Here is a 10819-nt window from a genome sequence, read left to right on the forward strand (position 1 = left end):
GGCAGAAAAGCCCCGACGGGCAGGGCCGCCGGCGGTTCCCCCTCCCCGGGAGCCCCCCGCCGGGGCGGGTGGTGGTCCACGTCGGGGCGTTTTCCCTCTTTCCCCGTCGAACCCGGGGCCCGGCAGCGGACGGAGCGAGCACCCCGGAGCCGTCGGGGATCCGCGGCCCCACGGGCCGGACCGTCCGCCCAGCGCTGAGCACCTGCGGAGGAGCGGCGGCCCCGACGGGGCGGTGCGGCCGCGGGAATGAAAGAGGCGGGAGCCGGCAGGACTTCTCCGAGTAGGTTTTTTTTTTTTTTATTGAAAGATGTGAGAATTCGTCAAAACTGAACAGACAGATACCCGAGTAACCAGCACGTTGCAAATCATGTATCTTTTTATTTTAAAACAAATATAGAGCACAGTCCTGTGATATTTAAATTTATTATACTTTTTTTTGTTCTGGAGTGAAAAATAAAAACCTGAGGTTTATTCCTGCATTCTCTATACCCCGCACTGTAGCGATATTTTAGTTACGTTTTGGATTCGTTTGTTGGTTTTTTTTTCTTGCAAAAAGTCCGTTAAAGAATTGAACTCTTAAGTTTCAATGACTCCAAGAATTGTTTTACCGGTGGCACATGATTGTCCTAGAGAACAGGCGGGATAAACAATATTTTAAAACACAGTTAAAGAAACCGATATCTCCTTCAATCACAAAGAGCTAAATAGTTTTCATTTACAATATATATGTTCATGTAAAATGAAAAAAAAAAACAAAAAAAACAAAAAAAACTTAAATGCGATGAGTTAAACTCTAGATATTATGTACACACCAATGTACAACTCTGAATAAATTAATACCAATTTGCATATTCTGGGATCCTTATAGCTTATTTACACAAATTACCATTTATTTCATAAATATCTGCCCGGGTACCCACGGGGCTCCCCCCCGCCGTACCAGCTCTGCGTGGCAGCGGCGGCTGCCAAGGCGGTTCGTTTCCCATGTTTCGTTTCTTTTTTTTTTTTTTTTTTCCTTAATTATTTTTTTCCTCCCCCCCTTCCCCTTGCACAGATGAGGTTTTGGCCCCGCTCACCTTCCTGGAGCTGGGGCTGGCACCGGGGTGGGGGCCGCCCCGTCCATGGGGTGCCTCTGAGCCGGCTCGTTGCCCCCCCCCCCCCCAGAGCTGCCCAGTGCCCGGAGCGGGGGAGCGGAGGGGCCGGGGGGGGCTCCGCGGCCTCACCGGAGCGGGGGGAGCCGCTCCCAGCCCCACGGCTCGGGGAGGTGGGGGGACACGGGCAAGCCCTGCGCTCCCACCTCTTGCTCCTGACTCTGGGGCGATGGGTCCGCTTGGCTGGCGGGGCTCCATCCCTCTGCTCCAGCACCCCGCTCCCCGTCCGCCCCCACCCCTGGCTCCGCAATAAATATTTATACTGTGCTGTACAAAATACCAGTGCTTCTCCGCCCCGCCGGGAGGGCTCGCTGCCCGCCCCGTCGGTCACTTGGGGGACTCCCTGCCGGGTGACAACTCCCGCTGGCTCTCCAGCCCGCTCACCAGTCTCTGGATGTTTTGCAGTTCGTTGAGGGACTCCTTCAGGGAGCCCTTGGGGGAGGCGGCGGGGCGCTGGCTGCCCCCCTTGTGCAGGGGCACCTCGGGAAGGGGGCTGGATTCCCGGCTGCTGCCGGCCTTGGAGCCTTCGGAGCCGGGGTTGAGGCTGGCGGGCAGGCCGGTGGTCAGCAGGTTGGTGCTGGGCGGGATGGTGACCGGGAGCTGGTAGGGGCTGAAGCGCAGGCGGGGACGGCTGCTGCCCAGGAAGGGATTGCGGGAAAGCGGCCCAGCAGCCGCCGCGCTGGTGGCCGGCATGGCCGAAGCGGCCGCCGCGGCCGCCGCCATGTAGGTGTAAGGGTAGGGGAAGAGTCCGCCGAAGGTGGGCATCGGGATTCCCTGCAGAGAGAGAGAGAGGGGTGAGAGCCGCGCCGATGCTCTGCTGCGTCCCCCCTCCTGCCTTGCCCCCCGAGTTGCGTCCCCCCGAGAACGCCGAGGCAAAGCTGGGACACCCCGGTATTGTCCTAAAAACACAGCGTGGAGGATATCCCTGTGGGATGGGCTGAGGGAGGGGGTACAGCTGAGGAGCCCCATCTGCCCCGCACCGACCCGGGCTGGTGCTGCTGGGCACAAACTCCAATCCGGGACCTGCCCGGGGGTTAACGGCACTGGGGGGCCGTGCCCCGTCTCTGCCCCCGTGCGCGCGCTGGGTGTCCCCGTCTGTGCAGCATCGCAGAACTTGAACCACGTCAAAACACGTTGTTAAGTAGGATCGATAAATTAGGGGAGCTCGAAGACATCTTTATGCATTTCATGATAGGGGCTGGGAAAGGCAACACAAGCGCAAGCGTTGCGGGAGCCGTTTGGGGGCTGGCAGGGACACGGGGGGGGCTCCTGGCTGGGGACAGCCAGGTCAGGCAGGACCACGGCTCCTCGCTCTGCCCCTGCCTATGGGGGAGCCGTATCAGCTGCAAAAAAAAAAAAAAAAATCAAGATTCCTCCTCAAACCAGCCCTGAGGCCAACCTTCAAAACGTCCCCCACGTCCTGCCTGTGCCTCACCAGGCGGCACGTCAAGGGCCGAGGGGAGCGTCACCCCCTCGTCCCCACGGGCTGCCGGGGCCACGGGGGAGGCCGGGGGCACCACCAGCTCCTGACCCCGCGAGAGCTGCACCGCGGCCACCCCGCGTGTCCCGACGCCAGGGGCTGATGCCGGCCAGGACCTGCCCTGTGCCCCCGAAGCACTCCGGGGAGCTTTGGGGAAGGATGCGGAGAGGAGGGCCCAGCGCCCAGCAGGGATGGGGACGGGGACACGGGGCGGGCGCGGGGGCTTACCTGAGAGGCCAGCATGTGCTGGGAGAGGTGGAACGGGAAGGGGGTGGCCGTCCCCGCCGTGCCCGGGGCGGACGAGAGGGCTCCGTTCTCCAGGCTGCCCCCGCCGGTCACCGAGGCCAGCAAGTGTCCCATGCCCATGGCGGAGAAGGCGCCGGGGGCCATGGCGAACTGTCCCGGGTGGATGAAGAGGGGCTGCCCGGCGCCCAGCGGGCTGAAGAACTGCTGCCCGTGGAGGCCGGAGAGTGCCAGGCTCTGCAGGTGCCCAGCGCTCAGGTGTGGGGGGCTGTCCGTATGCACCATCAGCGGGGCGAAGGCCTCCTTGCCCAGCCCGCCGCCCTCCGCGTCCTTCTTGCCCGGGTCCGGCTCTTTCCTCCGTCCTTCCACCTTGTCCTTCTCCAGGCCCCGCGTGCCGAACAGACCCTCGCCGGGACCTTCCCGGGGGGACGCGCCATCCTTGGCCTTCTCCGGGCTGCGCCTTTCCTTGCTCCGCTCCTCCGGGCACCGGGGGCTGCTGCGGGGCGTCGCATCCTCCCCGCCGGGGCTGGCCGCCGCCGCCGGCCGCTCCTCGGGTGCCTTCTCCACCTCCGCATCGCTGTCGGCCCCCGGCTTCTCCTCTGCAAGGGGACGGAGGGGCAGAGGGTCAGAGCAGAAGCCCCCAGGGGAGGCGAGGAGCGGGTCGCTCGCGAGAGCCCCGGCGTCAGGGAGAGGTTGCGGCGGCAAAGTCCCGATCGTTATTAATGGGAGAAACTCATTTCGGGGGCAGAAACGGGCCCTCGTGCCGCGGTCGCTCTGGGGAAAGGGGATTAACAACAGCAGCCCTGTTGCTCTGCCAAACAGGAAAAACATGTTTGATGGAGGACCAAAATCTATTACGGCATCGCTCTCGTTAGCTGCAAACTCAAAGCGGGCTGCGGAGTGGGGGATGAAGAGGGCGCGGGCGGGTGGACAGCGCTGGAGGAAATGGTCCTGTATATATTTAATTACACGGAGCTGATCGACAGCGCGCCGTGGATTTATTCCAAATGTGCAGGTTGAGGCAGGTTAAAGAGGCAGTTTTAAGGCAAGAAGTATGGTACTGTCTTTCCTAAAAGGGGCTTTAATTTAAAAAACCCATCGAGCTCTCAGAGGAGGAAGGGGGATGAGAGGCGAGGGGATGGCGAGGGCGAGGGGAGCAGAAGCCCTGCCCGCCCGGCTCCCGCTAAACGAAAAAAACATTTTGGTGCGGGTTAGGTGAAGCTCTGCAGGCTGGGGCAAATATTCGGGGAAGCCTTTGAAAGAGGAGAGGGGTGTAATAAACCCTCCCACCAGCTCGGGGCGGGGGGGTTGCAGTTTTGATGAAGGTTTGCAGGGAATCGGGCTGGTGGAAAGTTTAAAGAGCAGATTGATAGTGCGGCAAGACAAAACCCAGCATCTAAAAACTGCAACGTGGGAACTGCTAGTTTATTTTCATTTACTAGCTTGAAGCCCTGGAGTTACAACATTTTTTCCCCCTTTCCAGTGTATTAATTCTTTTTTTTTTTTTTTCCCAGGGGAGTGCGAGCTAGCCATGAAAGGCAGGGCGCGCACCACCGAGGAGCCGGGCAAACGTGCCTAGCACACGGGCTGCCTTGCCATTTCTTCTTGTTTACGCTTAACGTATAAACAGGAAAACGTCGCAACCCATGAATGCCATTTGCGTTTGCTCTGTTCTTGCCCTTTCAACCCTCGGGCTCCTTCGTGCCCATCCCCAGGGAAAAAAAACCCTGGTGGTTTTCCTCTCTGCCCCCCAAAGGAACCGGCACCCACCGGCCCCGAGGGAGCAGAAACCCGACGTTTGGAGAAATTTGGGAACCGGGCCTCTTCCTTTACCTCTGCCGCTGCCCTTGAGGCGCAGGGGGCTGGGGAGGGCACCCACGGGCGAGTGGAGGGCGTCGCGCACGGCCGAGGGCTCGCAGGACGAGGCATCCGACTCGCCGCCGTCGCGGTCGGGCTTGCAGGGCTCCTCGTACATCCGCAGGGACGGCAGCGAGAGCTGCTTCCTAACGGGGCGAGAGGTGACGTCGGGCAGCGGCCGGCCTTCCGTGGCTGCGGAGGGGGCCGACACGGAGAAAGGGGGGGGGGGAACAGCCCTTACCTCTTCTCCCGCCGGCCATTGCCCGTGTCCCGAAAGCCCTTGGCGAAGGGGTTGTTATCGATTTTCAGCTGGGTGATCTGCGGGGAAAGAGGGAGGGGGACACAGGGAGAAAGGAGGAGGCGTGAAGCCCTGCCCGACACCCCCCCCCCCCGCCCCGGCCGCCGTCGGGGAGCCTGGGGTGCGCTGGCGCAGGCTGCGAAACGCGCTGCGGCCCCGCTTTAACACACCGCATGCTTTATTAAAAATGATGCTGAGGTTTGGGCTTGAATTATTAATAGGGTCTTAATGATAGGAAGTTATTTTTCACGGCCCCCCGGAGGGAAGATGGCGACCGAGCCGCGCGGCGCTGGTTAAAAGCTATTCTTATCCCTCCCCGCCACCGGCTTCTGGGGCCGGCGACATTAGGGCGCTCAATAATGCATGGCTCTGCAATACGGCCCCGAGAGAGGGGGCTCGGGAAAAAGGCACTGCTCCGACCCCCGCCCGGCCGCCCCGGGCCGCGGCATCCCCCTCCCGCTGCCGCCCGACGGGGCCCACCGGCCGGCGGCTGCCCCGCTCAGCTTGCGGCGGGCGAGCAGACAAAGTGCTCTTTAATCGATTGTGACTCTTCGCCATAAACTTTACGAGGGAAACAAGCCCACCAGGACCCTCAGACGGAGCTGTCAATTAGCATCAGCAGCCAGGGGTGGAGGTGGGGGTCAGCTTTTGGGTTAAAACACACACGCATCCACACATAACCCTTGGAGGGGGCCGGCAGAGGCTCTCCGCTCCCCACCGAGCTCCCCTGGCTCTGCTGCTCACAGGGCAACGCTTGCTAAATCACGAAAGCAGCTAAAATTAGCTTCTCTGGGTCTATTTTTTCGGCTCTTCCCGAGCCCAGGGCACCTTCTGCGTGAGGCTGCCCCGGCCGCGGTGCTGCTCTCTGCAGCCTGGGCCCGCAGCAGAGACTCCCACGGCCCAGGAAAGGTGCAACGAAGTCCAAGAGGAAATTATTAATAGTAATAATAGAAATGCTAATAATAGCATTACCGATAGCATTAGTATTAGCAATACCAACAGCAATACCAAGAGCAACAGCAATAATGGCAGCAGTACGACGGGCGCCGCCTGCTCTGAGGGCTTGGGGCTTAACCTTCCTCCTGTTGCCGCCTTTTGGTCACTCTCCCCAAAAACGTCCTCGGGCGCGCACGCATACACAAATCCACCCTACTAAGGGGTAAGGGATGGGAGAGGGGGGAGAGCAGGGGTAGGTGCAGGGACAAGGGCTAGGGAATGGGCAGGGGCAGGGACAGGGCAGGAGGGGAGGGCAGGGAGAGGGCAGGGGCTGCCCGGCCGTACCTTGTCGTTCTGGTAGGCAGTGACGGCGATGAAGTCGGTCTCGGGGAACACGTAGGTGCGGAAGGTGCTGTAGGGCAGCTTGAGGATGTCGTTGGCCCGGACTATGTGGAACCTGGGCTGGTACTTGTGCATGGAGTTCAGGATGGTCTGGGTGGGCGAGAGAGCACAGCCCGCGGCTGCTGTCAGCCTCACGGTCCACGTTACACGCGCACCTAGCTATCTCCCTAAAAAAAAATCCCTTTTCTCCCGAAAACAACCAAAAAAAAGATATACAAATTCACCATGAGGAAGGAATGCCGGCGGATGCCAAAGAGGGAGATTTCTTTTTTTTGTTGTTTATCCCATTGCACGATCTGCCCCCAAATAAGGAGGTCAGGGGAAGGCAGGCACAGCAGCATCTTTGCGGGTGTTAAGCATGGCAATAAAGCAGCAAGAGGGATCTCCCCGTTTTATTACAACCCTGCAAACGCGAGGCGAGTTTTCGACACGTTTCTCACCGCTTTTCCTATTTCCGTCCTTTAAAAAAGAATCAAAAATACTCTACCTCGCCACCACAAAAAAATAATGTTAAAAAGCCTCTCGATTTGTGTCGGTGGCGGCAGAAACCCGTGCCAGCCCCAGCCAGTGCCTGCGACGTGAAAGGAGCGTTTCACCATGAGCCATGTTAAATTTATGTCTCGGAGCAACGCTGCAGAAGGAACAGACATTTTTTTTTTTCCAACCAGGTGTCTGAAAGCCTCGCCAACACTCAAAGCCATTCTCTACCTACCCTCTTGGGTTTTTTTTCGTGTGTTGTTGGGTTTTTTTTTTTCCCAAGAAAAAACCCAAATTCACCGCGATTTGACCGAGGATTTTCGGAAGCGGCTGAACCCCCCGAGCCGGACCCCGGGGGCCGCTCCGACCCCCTGCCCCCCTCTCTGCCCGCACCCGCAACGCTTTCCTGCCCGATAGCGATTAAATAATTCCCCAACCTGCTGTGGTCGGGCTGAAATGCAGTATTCACCGCCCGGAATTGGTAGGGGAACGGCGAAAGCTTGAGTAATTATAGTCAAATAACGTCGGCCAAATGGCTAAATAATTATCACTTCATTTCGTTTTAGAAGGCAATAAAAAAAAAATCCCCCTTTTTTTAACCCCAGCAATAATCACCTGCTGATGAACTGTCGGATCGCTATTATATTGATATCATCTAGACAGCATTTATTATGAAAATGGTGCAAAAAGTCTCATTCGGGAGTGCAAATCTGCATTCCTTTAAAAAAAAAAATAATCATCCCTCTCTGACCAGATGGGCACTGGCTAAACCCTCATCTCCCAGATTTAACACAGTCCGGATTTTGGACAACGACAGATACCAGAAATCTTTAATTGAAGGAGGCAAACCGTCAAAAACGCTGAATCAAACTAGTTTTTCCCCCAGTATAAAAAAAAAAAAAAAAAAAAAGCTATTTTTTAGACTCCCTCTCTATCGATTTACCTTGCTGTCTATAAATAACCGTGCAATGTATTATTTAACAAAGACGCTGTTTCCTGCCTTAAGAGGAAAAAAAAAAAAAAAAGAAAAGAAAAAAAAGAAAAAGGAAGAGAAAAGTTACCCGGGGAGCTGCTGAGCTGCTCTCCCCACCTGAGCGCCGTGTCCCGCAGCCCCGGGAGCGCGGCTGCCCCGCGGCTCTGCCGCCGCTCCGCCCGCCTCGGCTCCCCGCTAATTACCGTATCACCAACGCTGGACGATGAACTTTCCCTTTATCGCCCTAAATGCTTGTCCAGAGGCTAGAGATAGCTGGCTTGGGCGCTGTGATTTTTCTCTCTCTCTCTCCCCCCCCCCGGCCCCCCTCCGTGCATCCACGCAGGATCACGCTCCCCTCGCGTTTGGACCGTGCTTTCTGCGGATCTCTGCAAATTGCCAACACGCTTGGGTTTCTTTCTTTTTCTTTCTTTCTTTCTCTCTCTCTCTTCCCCCCCTCCTTTGTTTGGGTTCTTAGGGCTTTTTGGCTTTATTTTTTTGTTTTGTTTTGTTTTACCTCCTTTAGCTGATGCAGATATGATCAATAGGGAAAGAAATACGGCCTTTCAGAAGCAGCCGGTGCGGAGCCGTGCCTCCCAACAGCTCCGCTCCCTGCTCCCGGCCACGGAAACCCAGCGCAGGTGCCGATGCCTCCAGCTCCGCTCCCCCCGGCCCGGCCCGGCCCCACAGCCCGGGCTGCCCCTGCCCGCCGCCCCGTCGGGGCTGCCCCTCGCCGCATCCCCCGGCCTCGGCCCCGCACATCCACTCCCCCCGCCAAACCCCGCTCCCCGCAGAGCTCCGAGGGCCGCGGAAAGGCGGCAGGACGGGCCGCGGAGGCCGGGAGGGTCGGGGATGCGGGAGCCAAGGGGAGCCTGAGGCTGCCCGCAGCCCAAACCTCCCTTCTCCCCCCGGAGAGCGGGGAGCTGCCCCTCGGTGCCGGGCAGGAGCAGGGGCCGGGGGGCTGCGGGAACAGCCAGGCCACCGCAGGGCCCGGCGAGGCCCCGCCGGCCAGCCCGGCCCCGGGGGGAGAAGCCGCTAAAGCCCAGCGGCTCCCCCCCCGGTCGCCCCCGGGTAGAGCAGAGCCGGGTAGCCCCGGCACCGGGCAAACCCCACGCCTGCCCCCGGGGTCCCTGCTCGGGGCGGTGGGGCGGTGGACGTCCCCGCTCGGGGGGCTCTCCGCTCTGCCCCGCAGCCGCACTTACAAAGCCGTGCTTGTCCGAGATGTTGTTGGTGAGCTTGAGCTTGTGAAAGGCAACAGGTTTGGCCATCCACTGCTCCCCCGTGGCCGGGCTGTCGGGGTGGATGTACATGCGCTTGGGCATCTCCGGGTCGGCCTTGCCGGCGACCATCCAGCGGGAGTTGTGGAACTTGTACCGGCAATCGTCGGCCGCCACTATATCCATCAGCAAAATATATTTGGCCTTCTTGTCCAGGCCGCTCACCCGCACCTTGAACGGGGGGAACATCCTCCTGCGGAGAGACCCAGAGCGGTACAGGGCTGCGCCCGCCCGCCCCGCCGCCGACCCCCCGACGGCCGCGGCCCCGCCGAGCCGCTCCGCACCGCCCGGTCCCGGGGCTGCCGCTCCGAAACCACCATCTTTTAGTTTAGCTTCACCGAGGACTTCCAGCCTTTCTCCCGTCCCGCTGCTTCTCACCCCGCGCTGCTGCACCCGCCGGGGGCAGAAAGCCGGGCGGGGAGTGTGTGTGGGGGGGGCAAGCTTCAAAATCCCATTCCGGGAAATAAATAAGGGGTGAAAAAGCATCCCGGCTTTCACCCCATTTCCCTGCCCTCCGACGAGCCGCTCCGCTCGCCCAGCACCCGGGCAGCCCCGCCGCTGCCCTCCCCCGGGACCGGGGGACACGGGGAGGACCGGGGACGACCCCCGGCCGCGGGGCAAGTTTGGCAGGAGGGAAGGGAAGCGGCGAGAAGCGGCGTAAACAAAATGCAGCGGGGGATTACGGGCGCTCAATTAGCGCGCCCAAATTTAATTTGGGAGCGCGCTCGGAAAAAGTAATAATTGGGGGGCAGCTCGGAGGGGCGGGGGGGGAAGACCTCCGAAAAACTCCACGGATCGAAAGTCCCCGCGTTAATTCCTCGGGGCGGATTTGGCGAGCACCGGGGGCGGGGGGGGAGCGGGATGAAACGGAGGGGCGAGGGCGCTGCGCGGCCGCGCAGGTGCGGGGCGGGCTCCGCGGGGCTGCGCGGAGCCGGGCTCTTACCTCCCGGATTTGGTGATCACCATCTCGGTGCCCAGCTTGTGAAACTGGTCCCAAAGCTCTTTGGCTTCCAGCGTTACTTTGGGGTCGTCTTCGACCTCCTCCTCGGGCTCCAGGCTCTTGAGCGAACGCAGATGGGCGGCTTGATGGTGATGTCCCAGGGCCGAGACGTGCAGCCCGGCCTCGGCCGCCCCGGCCAGCCCGGGGTCCGGCATGGGCTTTGCCAGCGCCGCCGGAGGCAGAGCCAGAGCGGGGAAAAAGGAAGGCTGGGCGGCTGCGAGGAAAGCGGACATGGGGAAGTCGGCCGGCCGGGGTGCGTGGAAGGGGTGGTAAGCCATGGCAGTCCCTGGGAAGGCTGGATCTCTCATCGGTGCATCCACAAATCCAGGAGAAAAAGAGGGATTCCCTTTACAAAAATGTGTGTGTGGGTCGGTTTTTTGTTGGTTTGGTTGTTTTTTTTTTTTTTTCCTCTCCTGCCCAGCGAACTCGCTCGAGTGTCTGGAAGAGGAAGGAAAATCAACAACACACACACAAAAAAAAAAAGCACACACACACACAAAAAAAGCCGAAAAACAGCGGAACTAGATCTGGGAAAAAAAAAAAAAAAAAAGAACAAGAAGAAAAAAAAAAAAAAAAGGCAGTTCCCGGCTCCTGGGACTCCCGCTCTGCGGAGGGGAGACAAGTAGGTCCTTATTTTTTTGTTGTTGTTGTTGCAGCGAGGGAGAGCGAGCGAGGGAGAGAACCCTCCCGGTAAAGTCCTTCCCGACACTAAAATAGAAACAAAAGCC

General features: G+C 59.5%; 1 protein-coding gene across 1 annotated transcript; it reads right to left on the minus strand.

The window, feature by feature from the left end:
- Positions 1-403: 403 nt before the first annotated feature.
- Positions 404-10518, minus strand: TBX2 (T-box transcription factor 2). Its single transcript, XM_030028914.1, has 7 exons — positions 10035-10518; positions 9017-9284; positions 6311-6457; positions 4973-5049; positions 4708-4877; positions 2860-3473; positions 404-1925 (listed from the first exon to the last, which is right to left on the minus strand). Exons 1-7 carry the CDS (start codon positions 10397-10399, stop codon positions 1479-1481), a joined length of 2088 nt encoding a protein of 695 aa, XP_029884774.1. The 5' UTR covers positions 10400-10518; the 3' UTR covers positions 404-1478.
- Between the last annotated feature and the right edge of the window lie 301 nt (positions 10519-10819).

Source organism: Aquila chrysaetos, chromosome 10 (genome assembly GCF_900496995.4).
Source record: "Aquila chrysaetos chrysaetos chromosome 10, bAquChr1.4, whole genome shotgun sequence".
Lineage (NCBI taxonomy): Eukaryota > Metazoa > Chordata > Aves > Accipitriformes > Accipitridae > Aquila > Aquila chrysaetos.

Bases quoted from the DNA above. Each gene is read 5' to 3' on its own strand.
- TBX2 (XM_030028914.1), bottom strand. From the start codon at position 10,399: ATGAGAGATCCAGCCTTCCCAGGGACTGCCATGGCTTACCACCCCTTC. The intron at 6,458-9,016 runs GTAAGTGCGGCT...TCGCCCACCCAG, and splicing joins TCTCGGACAAGCACGGCTTT to ACCATCCTGAACTCCATGCA. The intron at 3,474-4,707 runs GTAAAGGAAGAG...GTCCCCTTGCAG, and splicing joins CCTCAAGGGCAGCGGCAGAG to AGGAGAAGCCGGGGGCCGAC.